This window comes from Bufo gargarizans, chromosome 2 (assembly GCF_014858855.1).
Source record: "Bufo gargarizans isolate SCDJY-AF-19 chromosome 2, ASM1485885v1, whole genome shotgun sequence".
NCBI classification, from domain to species: Eukaryota; Metazoa; Chordata; class Amphibia; order Anura; family Bufonidae; genus Bufo; species Bufo gargarizans.
Window position 1 is genome coordinate 5238664 of NC_058081.1, and position 18803 is coordinate 5257466.

The following is an 18803-nucleotide window of genomic DNA, read 5'->3' on the forward strand; positions in this document are numbered from 1 at the left end:
GTATTTTTTAAGTCTGCTGTTTTGGGGTGACTCTAAATTATTTTATAGCTTTAAAAAATGGGGTGACTGAAAAAAGCAGCTAAATTCTGCCTTTCTGGTTTTTAGGGTTTCAATTTTACATTGTTCACTGCATGGTAAAAATGACATTTTAATTTTGTTCTGTGGAGCTATGTACCGCACCACTTGGGGGCATTTCATGGTCCCGGCTGCCATGCGATTTTATTCAAGGTGTGCTCCCTCCCTGTCTCCCTCTTTCATTCGAGGTGAGCTCTATCCCTCTGTCTAACCACTCAGATGCCGCTGTTGGAATTGACTGCTATTTACACAATCCCTGCCTCTACTTAATATTCCTTTTTGATTGGACAACCCCTTTAATGCATGATGTGCAAGCGTCCCTACATAACATTTGATAAGTTCCAAAGTTTTCACCTCTACTATTTAAATTAAATGTGTCATCAGAAAATGACCTATTATTTAAATCACGATTTTATGTTAAGCATTTTATTTTTTATTTTTGGTGATTTAAAAAAAAAGTTGACTTGTCCCTATCTATATTAAAATAAAAAAATAAAAAAATATAAAAAAAAATTAACAGTTTTTGCACTGGCCGCTAAGCCTAAAACAGTTGATTTCCTGCATCAGCTACATGTACCGGATCTTCATGCTCTGATGCTCTGAGATCAGGAGGGATATCAACTATTGTGAATGGTGGATCCTGTGTTATCCATACAAAGGTGTTAATTATCATTGTAATCTTGCCTGTGATGATAATGATAATAGCCAGTGGTGCACCGCCAATGAGGTGAGGTGAGGCGATTGCCTCGGGCAGCACCAGGTAGAGGCAAGAGGGGGGCAGAGGAAGGACCATGGGCAATGATCGCTTACATTGTGGAAACGTTCATCTCTACATATTCAACTGCATTGCTGTACTCAGGACAGCAATACAGTTGAATGCCGGGACTGGGCACTGGAGTGATGTTTCACTGGCCCACTCTTTCCTCTAATAGGCTTTAGTCCTCATTCCTGTAGAGGCTGATGTCATCATTGTCGCACTGCCTAAGCCGGGCTGCTCAGGGCACAGACTAGAACAGGTCTGTGTAGGAGGCGATGATGGGTAAGTAGGAAACTAAGATGTGTGTCTGGCAGGTGGCCTGGGCATGGTGGCCTGGTCTGCCTAGAGAAGATAAAGAAAGAGGACACGTCACTGGATGTAAGAGGTATGTGGGTCTGTATTACCCTGTACGTCCTGTAGTGATGTATGTAATGTTTTCCAAGTATGTCTTTAATAGTAGAGCTAGAGGGAAGGGGTTAGCATTGGGAAGGGGGGTGCCGTTTAAGTTTTCGCCTCAGGCAGCAGAAAGGCTAGGCTCACCCCTGATAATAGCTGTACAGACCAGGAAATAATCATGATCTGTTATTAGACGTAGTGACCAGTGCAGATTGCAGGATTACAGTATATATACTTTTTTTTTTATACAGATAGAAATGTGTAAAAAAAAGCCTAAAAAAAATTCTTAAAAAACATGTTTACCATTAAAACGTCATTCAAACAATAGGTCATTTTCTGAGGGCAGATTCCCTTTAAACATCATCATTTAGAGGCCCCATAACCAGGTAGCTGCTGAGTATTTTACTTTAGCTTTCATTAATGTCAGGTACTTTCTACTATTCTCAGTGGTTTTCAATCCATTGGGCACCAATTGACATAACTTTTATTTTTTGCTTTATTTTATTGCCCAAAATGCAGGAGAAGAATTTGACCATTGTCTCTGAGTTTTATCTTTTAGGATTTCAAATTAGAAAGAGTTTCAGAATGGCGTTGTTCTGCCTGCTTTTTTTTCTTTATTGTGGCACCCTATGTGGGAATCTCCTGATCATCACTCTTGTGTCCACCAGCAAGAACCTCCACACTCCAATGTACTTCTTCATCTCACAACTCTCCATAAGTGACATCATATTGATCATAGATATTGTCCCAAACATGCTCCACATCCTACTGCATAATGGGGCAACCATTACATTTGCTGGCTGTATCACTCAGCTTTATTTTTTCTGTGCCTCAGAAACATTTGAGTGTCTTCTTCTCACAGTGATGTCTTATGACAGATACGTGGCCATCTGTAATCCCCTCCGCTACACCTCTATAATGACCAGTGAATATTCTGTGAAACTGTCTGTCATCTCTTGGTTACTCGGGTTTTCCCTCATATTGCTTGACACCATATCAACATCAATGCTGACATTTTGTGGGCCAAATATCATAGACCATTTCTTCTGTGATCTTCTTCCATTGCTAGAAATTCCATGCTCTGACACCTTCATTATCCAGTTTGAAGTCTTCTTACAAAGCATACCATCTGTATTCATACCAACAATAATAATAATTTATTCTTATGTTAATATTGTTCTTAACATCTTGAAGATCCAAATTTATACTGGTAGACAGAAAGCCTTCTCCACTTATAGCTCCCACCTCACTGTTGTCTCCATATTTTACTGGACTCTGTTCAGTGTGTATGTCATTCCAAGAAGAGGACAAGCATCGACCATGAGTAAAGTCCTATCCCTGCTGTATACTGTATTTACTCCTATGATTAACCCCATAATATATAGTTTCAGAAATAAAGAGATTAACAAAGCCATATATGACTTAATCCATAAATATATTATCTAAAAACCTAACCTTGAGTGAGATTTAATCTATAGCAGCCTAACAGATTGTGATGAATACCGCACCTCGCGGCCCCGCCTGACATCCACTATGTTGAGCTCACGAGACAAGGTTTAGTCACTGGTTTTCAAGACATGACGTTACGCCCTCCCTGGGAGCACGCAAGGCCAGCTTGATACAGTTTACACAGACGCCTCCTGTCCACGAGGGTACAGAGAGGCAGAGAGGTGAGAGAGGGTGGTCTACGCAGCCTCCGGCGTAACTCCACACTCGCTCACAACCCTGAGAAGCTGAGAGAGCCTTTTCACTGCCTCAGTGAAACAAAGCTTTCTCAGCATGGTAGACTGCCAGCAGTTCCTCGTTTGATATAAGCCCGGTCCGCTAACGGGGTTATATAGGGTGATAAACCAACCCGCAGTAGCGTATAACTATGCCGAAACACTATTAAATTATATATTTAATTGCCTTAAGGGCGCACTAGACAATACACAATATACACAGAGAATATATACCGTGGTTGGACGTGCAAATACAGGTGGTATGATACCACAGAGTTATACAGAGCAAGGGTCAGTTACCAGATGGATGAGTAGTCCTTTGGGTTGTGATGAGTTATGGGTTGCTGTAATGCTTGGCTGTAGTCACATGGGGGCAGTGATGTCAGCAGGTTGTCCACGGTCCCTCTAAACACGTTACTCGAGGTGACCACCTACAGAGAAATACGCGGGCCTCTGGCCTGCATGGGCCTTTTCACCTGTAGTCGGTCACTGCCCTCCCTCCCTCTGGGAGGATTCCACCCTCCCTTCCTTGTCCTGGCAGCCAAAAGACCCACAAAACCCATTAGGGCCCATAGCTCCAGAACAGTAGGTCACAGGGAGATGGTTCTGGGACCTACAGATCTGCCTGGGTTCCGGCTATGGCTACAGGTGGAGACCAAACATTAGGTTTCTGCTGGGAGATCTCTGTATCTCCCCTTCCTGGCATCCTACCACCAACCTATGACCAGGGGCATGTCTGTCTGGGCCCCTGTGTTGCAGTTATATAACTGGTTTATGCCTGTGATAGACCGGCAATTCATAATTTCTTATGAAGCCCCGGTTCCATGATGTCTGATGGATTTGAGTGATCTGGTTAAAGGGGTTGTCCGAGTTATGAAAAAAAAAATATGTAGCACTGAAAATCTGATGTGCAGCAATATATAACTAAGCTAACCAGTTTTATACAAAAAAAAAAAAAATTATATATATATATATATATATATATTTCCTCATTTCCCTGGTTCTTTTCTGGCCCTTTGTTTACATGCAATAAAAACAACCTCTGACCCTCCCCCTGCTCTGCAAAGGGAGTTGCTACAAGTGCTGCCCTGAGTGACATGTCTGCCTGCTGTGAGAATCAGCAGCATGTTGTATGTGTAGTACTACAAGTCCCAGCTGTATAATAAAACTGCTAAGGGAGTGGATACAAGAGCTGCCCTGAGTAATATCTCTGCCTGCTGGGAGAATCAACAGCAACTTGAAAGTATAGAACTACAAGTCCCAGCTGTATAAATACACTGCTAATACACACAGGATCTTTCCCTTACCTTCTTGTGCAATGCTCTCTCTAGTCTGTCAGCTCCAGTGCCCAGAATTGTCTCCTCACTGCCTGCTGCAGCTAGCCAGTCTGTGCAGCTGAAGGGGTTAAGAATCCTAAGATAGAGCAGACAGCCAGCAGTGAAGGGGGGCGTGGCCAGCACATTGTATCGTTTACAGGCTTGTAAACAAACTTTATCAGAGCAGGGAGAGAAGCTGACATCACAGGTCATGTGACCCTCAGTGAAATCTGAGAAACCAGGCACTGCAGATAAAGTGAATTAATTGGAAAGCTGTTACATTTGCCCAGTTAGGAACATAGAAACAACAACAAAAAAAAAACTCGGACAACCCCTTTGTGGCGAAACCAACCTCGCCACGGTGTTTTGGAGGGGGCTGTTTGCCAGCCTCCTGCCCTGGGATAATGGTCCCTTAAGTTATTGGGTCTTAAGGCACTTGGGACTGAGCCCTATGTCCCTGGATTGCATCATTTGCCTTACTTGCTTGGATTTTACTATTCCCACGGTGAGAACAATGGATGAAGCACATGGTGAGAACAATAGATAGCGGCCATTTTAACTCACAGACACTGTTCTGACTTTTCCACACGGTGCTATCTTGCCTGTATTTGGTGCACAGAGACATCATTCAGTAGTTTGAAACTACCAAACAGGGGACACATTTATTAGTGACTATTTTCTGTATAACTTGTATATTTTCGGTGTAACTGGCATAAAACTGTATCTTCCAAACTACTGCACGGATGTGGGTGAATTTTGGATATGTGGTTCACCCAGATCCCCCAGTTCCGAGGATATATTGGTTATGGGGTTTTTGCATGTTTTGGGGTTCTTGTGATATGTTTTATAAAACTGTATTTCTCTGCCTTTGATAAATATATTCGCCATTGTGTTCAATAATCATCACCGGCAGAGGGGAGGATTTTGTGTGGGTGTGTTTCTATTGTCCCATTGTGTGTTTAAATGGTGATGTCTGTCCTGTTGTCTCCACATGTGTATTGGCTCCAGGACAGAGAGGAGGAAACCATGATGCATTGTGGGGATGTGTTGTATCTGTCCTGTATTTGCAACAACTGTAATAAAAACCAGGCTGGGTGTGCCAGCACGTCAGACCACTGCTTGACCCTCAACATGGAGCCTTGTCTCGTTATTGGGGGGATTCCCTGTATGCTGTTGGAGACTGATTGCCAGGAGTGTAAGCTGATTGTATGCTTTTCCTGTTCGTCTGCTAGCAGCTATTCGCGAGGTTCCAGTTTGGAGTGAAATTTTGTATCCAGTTCGGGAGTTTGGTGTTCTGCAGTAGCTGTGCCTGTCTCTCAGAAAGGGGCATATCGCCTAAACGGATTTTAACCCCTTGTCTGCTGAAACGGTCCGTTACACCCTTTAATAGCTGCAACCCCCTACAGTTTTTTTTTTCCTGTAGGATGAGTTGGCCTCCGTGCTGGCTGAGTGAGGTGTGAATTTCTACACACGTGGCCTGCTTGAAGCCAGGACCTCTGCGGAGTTCACTCCCTCTGCTATCTGACGGCAAATGGCTGGAATTAGATCATGGCTGGCATTAGATTATAATTCCACGTTCCTTACACAGATGACTGTATTAGTGGAATGTTTCTATCTGTAGGACTGTGTGTATATGTAGATTTGCTCTTCCTTACCTCTGCTCTTCCCTCAACATTACCTACATGAGAGAAATTGTAATTCTTAAAGGAGTATTCCAGTTGTTTGAAGTTATCCCCTATCCACAGGATATGGCATAACTATTAGATCGGTGGGGATCCTACCACTTGGATCCCCACCAGTCACATGAACGGCGGCCCATACCCCCTTCTGTCCTCCTGAAATGAATGGTTGCACATTTGTTGGGCAGTCCATTCATTTTTATGGGAGTTCTGGAGATAGCCTAACAATGTAATCATCTATCAACCTTATCTCCCATTTAGAAGGAGATAAAAAGTGCTTTAATGAGCTCAATCTATTCTTCAGTAGGTCTCATTACATACCTGCTCCTCCCACCCCAGCATGCCATTATGGTGTTCTTGCTAATTAGTCAATATTAGTCAATCTAGCAATCAGTCATCTGGCTACAGTCTGATCTTTACAAGTGCCTAAGTGAGAAGGAAAGTCAGGAAGATCAAAGTTAGGAAGGCCACAGGCCCAGATGGCATAAGGGTACTTAATACTTGCGGTGATCAGGTGTATCGTATTATTACATATATTTTCAATATGAGCCTGAAGTTGGGAAAGGTACTACAACTGTGGAAATCATCTTATGTAGTACCAGTCCCGAAGACAAATCATCTGATGGACCTCAACAGCTACAGACTGATGGGATTGACATCCCACTTTATGAAGTTCTTGGAGAGGTTGGTTCTTAGACATCTTCGGCTTCTAGTGATCTCATCTATGGATCCCCTCCAGTTTGGTTATCGGTCTGGCATTGAAGTTGATAATGCCATCATTCACTGTGTGAATAATGTTCTTTGATTTCTCCTGTGCTTTCAGACCTTTATAGCAAGGGTTACTAAGAGACAAGTTGGATCTTGTTCTCAAAGTGCGAATATCGGCACTTTGAGAATTCGCAAAGATGTAGAATATAGCGCTATATATTCGTAATTGTGAAAATTCTAGATTTTTTTTTATCATTAACCTCCTTTCTTGCTTGTGGGCCAATGAGAAGGCTGCAATATCTTTGTCAGAGCTTAGCAACATCCCTAGCAACCAATAGGAAAGTTGCCTACCCCTTACTATATAAGAACCTTCCCAGCGGCCATTTTCTGCAGTTTTTTTGCAGTTCTGAAAGAGAGAGCAGTAACATTGCTGTGCTCTGTGCTTTTATCTGGATCCTATTCCTTATCCAATTACATTAGATAGTTAGTAGCTCATATATATAATACAGATAGTTAGTGGGATATAGTCAGTGTAGGTTATATAGTGATATAGTGTAGCTGACCAGTGCAGGGTTTAGGCAGTGTGACAGGAATTACTGTTTCTCTGCCGGCCATACATACATGCTACAGACATAGTGGCGTGACATCACAACAATACTTAGTGCACCAATCAATAATATTTACTCAGACCTGATAAAATGTGAAGTTGCACGTATTGTGCAAAAAATATGTGTATCATTGGTGTCGATTAATTCGCGAATTTTTGAGAATATTAAGCAAATTTTTTTTGAAATATCACAAAAATGAATATTGCCTATGCCGCTCATCACTATAGACTACATGACAAACCAACCTCAGTATTTGTGATCCCAGGACTGTGTGTCAGACACTGTAAGTAAAGGGGCACCTCAGGGTACAGTTCTTGCTCCTTTCCACTTTCCACTGTACACTGCAGACTTCAGGTACATGCAACTCATGTAGCTTCTACTAACAGTAGTTGTCTGATGACTTATCAACAGTAGGCTTCATCACAGGTAAGGATGACAAGTAGTACAAAGAATTGACCTAGGAATTTGTGGATTGGTACCAACGGAACCACCTTAGGATCATTGCTTGGGAGGCTTCCGCAATCACAGACATCTTCCTAAACCAGTGCACATCCAGGGGGCAGACATTGAGATAGTCAACACTTTGAAGTACAGTACCTGGGTGTGCTCCTCAATAATAAGCTGGACGGAGCAGATAACATAGATGCACTATACAGAAAGGGCCACAGCAGGCTTTTCCTGTTTAGAAGGCTTTTAGAGTGCAGAGGACACTTCTTAGGGCCTTTCTCAACTCTGTAATGAGATCGGCCATCTTCCTCAAGTGGGATGCTGGGGTAGCAGCATCTCAACCAGGGAGAGAAAGAGACGTGACAAACTGATTAGAAGGGCCAGCTCCATCCTAGGGAGCCCTCTAGACCCAGTGCAGGTGGTAGGTGAAAGAAGGATACTATCCAAGTTGACCTCCATGCTGGGAAATAACTCCCATCCGATGCATGTGATGGTGACAGTATTGGGCAGTACCGTCAGTGACCGACTGCTTCACCCCAAGTGTGAGAAGGAGAGCTAGCCCGTCATTCCTCCCTGTGGCTGTATGGCTGTACAACTGACACCGATCCAAGTAAAGATAGACTGCACTCATTGCTAGTGATGAGCGAAGCAAGCTTTGGATCCTAGATCCGAAGTCGCTTCACTCAAACCTTTGGATTGATGCTGTACGTAGATCCGTCTCTGTAGAGCATTAAAATGTACTGCCTCCAATGAAGCAAATTGAGCTAAATAACTTCGGTATTTGATTTTTAAACAAAAAAAAAAAAAAAAACTTTTAAAACTTGGATCTGAACTAAGATTCAGTTCCGACTGGTACCTCCGAACCGAAGCTAAGAAGTTTTCCACTTTAAAAATCAAATAACAAAGTTATTCAACTCGAGAGACTTCTCAAATAACTCACTTTTCCTCATTGGAAGTCGTACATTTTAATGTTGTGACGGAACTCCAGAAAAGGTGCAAGGTCCAGCTTCATAAAACAAGTAATCCTTTATTTCATGCAATATAAAAATCCAAACAGATGCAAGGTAAACGATCTATGTGTTTCGGACCACACTTAACCAGTCCTTACTCATGACCAGGCTAAGAAGGCGTGCGCGGCCATGTCCTCCCTGCCCCCTGGTCCCCATGGAGACAAGTAGACCGGCCGCGTCCACGCTCCTGCACACAGACAGGATGCCGGAGGCACTGCAAGGAGGGAGGCGTCGCTGGCTCCCCCTTACAGTACCACCTCTTCCATGAGGGGCCCCCGGACCCATAATTACTGGAGAGGATTTTTCCGGGTGAGTTAGATGGAATCTTCTCATTAGCCTCGCAGCATGCATCTTACTAGCCAGCACTCAAGACCTCTCCTCAGGACCAAAGCCCTTCCAATGGACCAAATATTACAGAGAGTTCTGGACCTTTGTCGCATCAATAACCCTAGAGATCTCGAATTCTGGTTGACTGGCCACCTCCACTGGTGGTGGAGATTCCTGGTGACACATACTTTTTAAGTAAAGACTTGTGAAAAGCATTATGGATACAAAAATTGTTGGGTAGTCTTAACTCTTGAAAGATACAGGATTAATAATGCCCACAATCTCAAAAGGCCCAATAAACCGTGGTGCAAACTTATTTGAGGGTACCTTCAAAGACAAATTCTTGGTGGACAGCCACACTTTATCACCCAACTCAAAATTTACTACTCGAGAGTGTTTTTTATCTGCGTTACTTTTTTGAATCTCCTGTGCTTTTCTCAGGTTCGACTGAACCTGGGCCCAGGTTGTGCACAGTTCTTTAGCCATTACATCAGCCTCTGGAATTTGCAAAGAGGATGGCGAAAACTAACTAAATCGCGGATGAAAACCAAGATTATAGTAAAACGGAGACATACCAGTAGATAAAGTCACCTGGTTGTTAATGGCAAATTCAGCCAGAGGCAGATGTATTACCCACAGCTGTTGGTTATCGGAGACATAGCACCTCAAATACTGCTCTAGAGACAGGTTCAAACGTTCAGTTTGACCGTTGGTTTCCGGATGAAAGGCCGAAGAAAAAGACGAAGAGATGTTACATTTACGACAAAAAACCCTCCAAAACCTTGAAACTAATCGGACACATCTATCCGAAACCACATTCTCTGGGATTCTATGTAGACGTATAACATGATCAACAAACAAGGAAGCCAGAGTCTTGGCATTAGGCAATTTTGACAGAGGAATGAAGTGTACCATTTTGCTAAATCTGTCCACCACCCACACAACTGACTTATCCTCAAAAACCGGTAAGTTGATGATGAAATCCATAGAAATATGAGACTACGGCCTATTCAGGATAAGCAGTGGTCGTAACTTACCCACAGGATGTAACCTAGGGGTCTTGGATCTGGCACAAACCTGACATGCGGAAACATATGAGTGGACTTCTCTAGACAAGGTGGGCCACCAATAAAACCTGAAAACAAGTTCCTTGGTGGCATTAATACCCAGATGTCCACTAAAAACAGAGTTGTGGCTCTCACCCAACAGTTGGAGACGTAAATGACCAGGGCCAAATAACTTACCACTAGGAGATTGTATCGTAGCCAGGCCAATTTGGGTCGTCAAATCAACAGAGACCGAAGCCACAATGACTCCTGCCGGCAATATAGGTTCCAGTGGAGTGTCAGGAGGTTGGAAAGCACAGAAACTTCAAGACAGGGCATCAGCTTTAATATTTTTACTGAAAGTAATACAGAAGTTAAAACGTGTGAAAAACAATGCCCATCTAGCCTGTCTGGGATTTAAACTTTTAGAAGACTCCAAAAACATGAGATTTTTATGGTCAGTAAGAACAGTAACCCTATGTAGGGCCCCCTCCAAAAAATGACGCCACTCCTCAAAGGCCCACTTAATAGCAAGCAATTCTCTGGTCCCAATATCATAATTTATCTCGGTAGGAGAGAACTTACGAGAGAAAAATGTGCACGGTCTTTAGTTCGTGAAAGTTGATGACCCCTGGGAGAGTACTGCTCCTACCCCATCCTCGGAGGCGTCGACCACAAAAGGCTTTTCTTGTTCGGGTAGGACCAAAATAGGGACGTCAACAAAACATCTCTTGAGTTTTTCAAAAGCCTTAGTGGCTTTAGGAGACCAATTCACTAAATCCACTCCCTTTCTTGTTAGGTCAGTGAGAGGCTTAACGACAACCCACATTTTTTTTTATAAATTTCTGGTAGTAATTGGAAAAACCCCAAAAACATTGTAAAGCTTTTAAAGAGGAGGGTCTCACCCATTTCAGAATTGCCTGCACCTTCCCTGGATCCATCTTAAAGGATTGGTATACAAATATACATTTTTCACCTTTAGAAAATACTTGGTTTTCTCAAAGAACCTCCAGTACATGCCTAGTGTGGCTAACATGAGACTCCCAATCGGGTGAATAAATCAAAATATCGTCTAAATAAACGATCAAGAATTTCCCCGTGAATTGCCTGAAAATATCATTGACAAAATTCTGAAAAATCGCTGGGGCATTACTTAAACCAAATTGCATCACTAAATATTCATAATGCCCCTCAGGGGTATTAAAAGCAGTTTTCCACTCATCCCCATCCTTGATACGAATGAGATTATATGCTCCCCTGAGGTCGAGTTTAGTGAACCATTGAGCTCCAAGAACAACCAACACTTGTTTCCCTTTACTTGCTATGTAAGCGATCAAGTATCACCATTAGTGAAACCAATATTTAGATACATAGATCAATTCAAATCACAAATTATAACTCCATCAACAATTGCATTTTAAATAATCATCAATTTTATTAGTACTCACAGAGTTACAACCATTTCTGGCCTCACAGAAATTAAGAACATTTAAAACTTCTAATCAGACTACAGGTGTATGGCAATTACAGTTCATACATATAAAGTGCAAGTTCAACAGTTTATATGGGAAAATACATCAGTGCATACAAAAAGTGTTGTCCTGTCCACAGCATACGGTCACAGAGTCAGACTTCCGACCCTGGATCCCACGGACATTATCAAACACACTGCCATAGCAAAATACCATATAATAAGCAGAGAATCTAGCATACTGACCCAAGTATCTGCCACAACACCGTCAGACTGCGCCCCGACGAGCGTTTCGCCGTCAGCTTTTTCAAGGGGTATTGATAATAATTAACTAGCCAGGTATATATGGTCACAGGAGTGGGCGGAATTTTGTACATTACACCAATAGATGATGGTCAAACCGGTAGTGGGCCGGGTGATATAGATCCTCACCTTAATGGATTCAAGTTGTCGGCATCGTTTGATATGGCGCGCGAACCGCCGCGCACCGCTGGTACCTGCGTACGCGGTCGCAGCGATGACGCAGGACAGCCGCGCTCCTTGGAGCACAGAGCTTCCCACGTCAGAGCCCCGACCACGCCCGCACATCCGCGGCTGCGCAGAAGGGCGCGCGCACTACGAGCCCCATCTTGGATAAGGAAACAAATATCATACGGCCCTATAATGTGCCTATCCATCATCCTCATATGTCACATTTCACAATCATTCAGGATACAATTTATTTCTCCATAAATTCATCACACAGAAGTATACAGGGAGTGCAGAATTATTAGGCAAATGAGTATTTTGACCACATCATCCTCTTTATGCATGTTGTCTTACTCCAAGCTGTATAGGCTTGAAAGCCTACTACCAATTAAGCATATTAGGTGATGTGCATCTCTGTAATAAGAAGGGGTGTGGTCTAATGACATCAACACCCTATATCAGGTGTGCATAATTATTAGGCAACTTCCTTTCCTTTGGCAAAATGGGTCAAAAGAAGGACTTGACAGGCTCAGAAAAGTCAAAAATAGTGAGATATCTTGCAGAGGGATGCAGCACTCTTAAAATTGCAAAGCTTCTGAAGCGTGATCATCGAACAATCAAGCGTTTCATTCAAAATATTCAACAGGGTCGCAAGAAGCGTGTGGAAAAACCAAGGCGCAAAATAACTGCCCATGAACTGAGAAAAGTCAAGCGTGCAGCTGCCAAGATGCCACTTGCCACCAGTTTGGCCATATTTCAGAGCTGCAACATCACTGGAGTGCCCAAAAGCACAAGGTGTGCAATACTCAGAGACATGGCCAAGGTAAGAAAGGCTGAAAGACGACCACCACTGAACAAGACACACAAGCTGAAACGTCAAGACTGGGCCAAGAAATATCTCAAGACTGATTTTTCTAAGGTTTTATGGACTGATGAAATGAGAGTGAGTCTTGATGGGCCAGATGGATGGGCCCGTGGCTGGATTGGTAAAGGGCAGAGAGCTCCAGTCCGACTCAGACGCCAGCAAGGTGGAGATGGAGTACTGGTTTGGGCTGGTATCATCAAAGATGAGCTTGTGGGGCCTTTTCGGGTTGAGGATGGAGTCAAGCTCAACTCCCAGTCCTACTGCCAGTTTCTGGAAGACACCTTCTTCAAGCAGTGGTACAGGAAGAAGTCTGCATCCTTCAAGAAAAACATGATTTTCATGCAGGACAATGCTCCATCACACGCGTCCAAGTACTCCACAGCGTGGCTGGCAAGAAAGGGTATAAAAGAAGAAAATCTAATTACATGGCCTCCTTGTTCATCTGATCTGAACCCCATTGAGAACCTGTGGTCCATCATCAAATGTGAGATTTACAAGGAGGGAAAACAGTACACCTCTCTGAACAGTGTCTGGGAGGCTGTGGTTGCTGCTGCACGCAATGTTGATGGTGAACAGATCAAAACACTGACAGAATCCATGCATGGCAGGCTTTTGAGTGTCCTTGCAAAGAAAGGTGGCTATATTGGTCACTGATTTGTTTTTGTTTTGTTTTTGAATGTCAGAAATGTATATTTGTGAATGTTGAGATGTTATATTGGTTTCACTGGTAAAAATAAATAATTGAAATGGGTATATATTAGTTTTTTGTTAAGTTGCCTAATAATTATGCACAGTAATAGTCACCTGCACACACAGATATCCCCCTAAAATAGCTAAAACTAAAAACAAACTAAAAACTACTTCCAAAAATATTCAGCTTTGATATTAATGAGTTTTTTGGGTTCATTGAGAACATGGTTGTTGTTCAATAATAAAATTAATCCTCAAAAATACAACTTGCCTAATAATTCTGCACTCCCTGTATATGTAAAATACAATATACTCCTCACAAAGGTGACCGTGCATGTGATAATTATATAACAGTTCCAAACCCGTCTTCCATCAAGAGATCTAAATGGCCACAATCTTCCTAATGAACATAAACAAGGTAAATATAAGGTGTTTGCTGAAATCCCAAAGATAATGCAACACACTTAATAAGTGACATAGGATCTAACAATATTCCATTATATTGACACAGTAAATCTAACAGCATATATTGTGATATAAAATTACTTAAAAAATTCTTTATCAATTCATTTAAAGTGACAGTGCATATATTAGTTCAGGATTTTAACAAATTCATCACATAATAACCCATTGTGCTGATTCTATAGTCCTGCATTCTTTATCAATTCATTTAAAGTGACAGTGCATATATTAATTCAAAATTTGACAAATTAATCATATAATGACCCATTGTGCTAAATATTTAGTCCTGTATCACTACAATCTGTATCATAGAACAGAACCAAAAAAGGAGAGAAGGAAAATGAAGATGGTGAAAAAATACGAATAAAAATGATGTGTATGATGTGCTTCATAAACAAGTATCATTCCAGTCCATGACATAAAAGGATTGTGTCCAAAGTGACAGAAAGAAAGCAAAAGTAAAGAGATAGATATATAAATAAATAAAAAGTATACATATATGGATGTAGGGGATCCATGGGGTCTGGGGGGGGGGGGGGGGATAACCGGAACACACATCCCCAAAGCCCAGCTCCCACATTCACCACCACATAAAGACACAGATCAATAATATCCAATTGCAAGATGCAAACATATTAATCCTGTACATAAGCATGTATAATTACATGGACTAATTCACACTGTTGTGTTTATCACAAAACCCACTAAAAGCAGATAGTGGTGACAAAGTCATCATGAAGGAAATGGACTTCCAGTATTCTTATTCCATGGTCACATTACACATATATCCTACATATGGAGGTAAAGGAGAAAACACATTAGTAACTATCACAAACCATGACCACAATATTCCGGCTAGAAGAATACTAAAATATCAAAATTTTTATTAGTTAGACTACTTAAAACACCACAATTCAAGGATGATGCTGGACCCTACAAGAACGAGGCAAATGGGATCTTGTCATTTAGGCCATATGGCACTTGCGTATTCAATTTCACAATCCACTTGCTTTCAACCTGCTCCAGCCGTCTGAATAAATTTCCACCCCGCGCACCTAGAGAGACCCTATCTATCCCCCTAAATTTTAGATCTTGTCAACAGTTGTTATGTTTTTGCCGAAAGTCTTGGCTGCCACCCGAATGTCTTTTTGATGTTCCTGTAGGCAAATCCGTAATTCACGGGTCGTCATACCAATATATATCAGGCCACATGGACATGTGGCATGATATATGACACCTGTGACACTGCAATTAATGAAGTGCACAATATTGTAACTCACTTTATCAGAGGAGTCCTCAAAAGTTTTAGTCTTTAAGATGGCCCTACATGTTGTACAGTGTCCACATGGTACTGATCCCCTTTTGGGGCCCTTGGACTCAAATATGAATCCAGACTTTGGTGGTATATAGTGGCTCCTCACTAGGATATCCTTAAGATTCCTACTGCGTTTGGCCACAAACATAGGAGTAGGTGTTAATATTCTCCCCAAGTCAACATCCGATTTCAGGATTGGCCAGAATTTCTTAAAGATACCTCTCATATTGTACCACTGTATGTTGTAGTTGGTTATCATACGTACAGTGGACAGCGCCGATGAGTCGTCTCATGTTTTTGAGGATAATAGAGACTCTCTCGATGTATTAGCAGCACGCATATACCCATGCTGTATATCGCATTGATTATAGCCACGTTGTGTAAACCGGTTTTTCAGGGTGTCCGACTCCCTTTCAAAGTCTTCTCTTGATGTACAGATATGTGTTGTGCCCTTAAAAATTGGCCAATAGGTATTGAGCTTTTCTGATGCTTAGGGTGAAAAGAAGTAGCATGCAGCAAAGAGTTGACAGCAGTGGATTTTCTATGGACCGAGGTTCCCAGGTCACCATTTGCTGTTACTTTAATATTTATATCCAGAAATTCAATTTCCTTTTGACTCACCGTGTTGGTTAGGATGATGTTCCATTCATTCTCATTCAGTTTTTCCAAAAATAGATTCAAAGACTCCCGTGACCCCTGCCATATAAACAAAACATTGTCTATAAATCGCATCCATGAAATTACCTCCCCATCTACTTCATCCATGGATGCCTGTCATTCCCAATTGCCTAAAAATAAATTTTCATACGAGGGTGCGCATGTCGCACCCATCGCCACCCCTCGCTTTTGTAAATAATAATGATCTTTAAATAAGAAATAATTATGCATCAATACATAATCTAATAGCCTCATCAAAGGATCAACCAGATCCGATGACAAGCCTCTGGTATGTAGGAAAAAAAACATGAGGACTCCAAGACCTTATCATGTGAGATGCATGTATATAATGATTCAACATCACATGTTATTAAAAACATGTTGTCTTCCATTTTGGTATTTTCTAAGCATTTCAGCACGTCCGTTGAATCACGGATATATGAGGGCAGACTCTCTACACAGGGCTTTAGATAATAATCCAAGAACCGGCATATGGGTTCTATTCAAACCTCCACAGCCGGAGACAATTGGTCTCCCCGGGGGTTTTGTGATAGACTTATGGATTTTCGGCAGTATATATATAATGCTGGAATGACCGGAAATTTGATTAGAAGACTATGACATACAGATTTTGTAATAATATCATCTTCCAATGCCCTCATTAAAATATCCTCCAGCTGGGATTTAAACCCATTAGTTGGATTATTGGGCAAACGTTCATAGCATGCCCTTTCATGCAATTGTCTGAAGACTTCAGTCTCATACATTTCCGTCGGCCAGACGACCACATTTCCACCCTTGTTAGCTGGTTTAAATCACCACATTTTTCATCTTTTATGTCCTGAACCACCATCTTGACAAATGTTTCAATGGCGGAATTACAGGACAAGGGTGGAAATGTGGTCGACCGACCACAGGTAAATGGAGGAAATTTAGGTGTGCCTACCTCTTGTTCCAGTAGTAGTGACTCTAAATCTCGAAGCGCCTCCAATTCCTCCAGGGCTGAAAAGAAATCATGATCACTTTTAGAAAAATTCATTGATTAACTGATTAACAGGTCTGGAATCAATGGTAAAGGGTATTGATTTTAGACAGTAATTTTGTTCAGCTTTTGATAATCAATACAGGGTCTTAATCCACCATCTTTTTTTTCAACAAAGAAAAGTCCTGCCCCCATAGGAGAAACCGAAGGCCTGATATGATATTTCTGTAAACTTTCCTTTAAATAGTCCCTCATAGACCTCCGTTCAGGTTCAGATAGATTATAAATAGAGTTGAGCGAACACCTGGATGTTCGGGTTCGAGAAGTTCGGCCGAACATCCCGGAAATGTTCGGGTTCGGGATCCGAACCCGATCCGAACTTCGTCCCGAACCCGAACCCCATTGAAGTCAATGGGGACCCGAACTTTTCGGCACTAAAAAGGCTGTAAAACAGCCCAGGAAAGAGCTAGAGGGCTGCAAAAGGCAGAAACATGTAGGTAAATCCCCTGCAAACAAATGTGGATAGGGAAATGAATTAAAATAAAAATTAAATAAATAAAAATTAACCAAAATCAATTGGAGAGAGGTTCCATAGCAGAGAATCTGGCTTCCCGTCACCCACCACTGGAACAGTCCATTCTCAGATATTTAGGCCCCGGCACCCAGGCAGAGGAGAGAGGTCCCGTAACAGAGAATCTGTCTTCATGTCAGCAGAGAATTAGTCTGCATGTCATAGCAGAGAATGAGGCTTCACGTCAGCCACCACTGCAACAGTCCATTGGCATATATTTAGGCCCAGCACCCAGGCAGAGGAGAGAGGTCCCGTAACAGACAATCTGGCTTCATGTCAGCAGAGAATCAGTCTGCATGTCATAGCAGAGAATCAGGCTTCACGTCACCCACCACTGCAACAGTCCATTGTCATAAATTTAGGCCCAGCACTAGTGTTGAGCGGCATGTCCCATATTCGAATTCGCGAAATTTTGTGAATATTCGAAAGAATATTCGTAAAATATTCGCGATTATTCAAATTCGTTATTATTTCGCATATGCGATAATTCGAATTATCGCATAATACATATGCTATGCAAAATTCACATGTGCGCTAATGAAATCGCCTTACGAAGATTCGCAACTCAATTCAATCACTAATGTATGAATGCAATGCCCTTTGCCTCTGTTCTGGGACAAGTGTAGATATTCGCATGTGCGCTAATAAAATCGCCTTACGAAGATTCGCACCTCAATCACTTTCTAGGGAATGTGAGACTTTTGGGAATCAATCGAGATACAGTGGGGGGTGATGACAGTAGTTGACAGAGTACAGATCAATGTAATCTGTAAGGTGGAAAGTAAAATAAAAAATACGAATATTCGTAAATCGAATTTTACGAAGTTCTACGTATTCGCGAATATGGTGCTATACTATATGAATGCACAGGCCTTTGCCTCTCTGTTCTGGGGACAAGTGTAGATATTTGCATTTGCGTTAATAAAATCGCCTTACGAAGATTCGCAGCTCAATTCAATCACTAATGTATGAATGCAAAGCCCTTTGCCTCTGTTCTGGGACAAGTGTAGATATTCGCATGTGCGCTAATAAAATCGCCTTACGAAGATTCGCAACTCAATTCACTAATGTATGAATGCAAAGCCCTTTGCCTCTGTTCTGGGACGTGCCGATATTCGCATGTGCGCTAATAAAATCGCCTTACGAAGATTCGCGCCTCAATCACTTTCTAGGCAATGTGAGTAAGATCTGAGCTGTTGGACCTTTGGGAAACAATCAATTATATGTGTACT

The 18803-nt window shown here is 42.0% G+C and overlaps 1 protein-coding gene across 1 annotated transcript; it reads left to right on the top strand.

Moving 5' to 3' along the window:
• Positions 1–1741: 1741 nt before the first annotated feature.
• Positions 1742–2674, top strand: LOC122929219 (olfactory receptor 5G3-like). The gene has a single exon (XM_044282721.1). The coding sequence runs from the start codon at positions 1742–1744 to the stop codon at positions 2672–2674; it is 933 nt and encodes a 310-aa protein (XP_044138656.1).
• The last annotated feature ends 16129 nt before the right edge of the window (positions 2675–18803 follow it).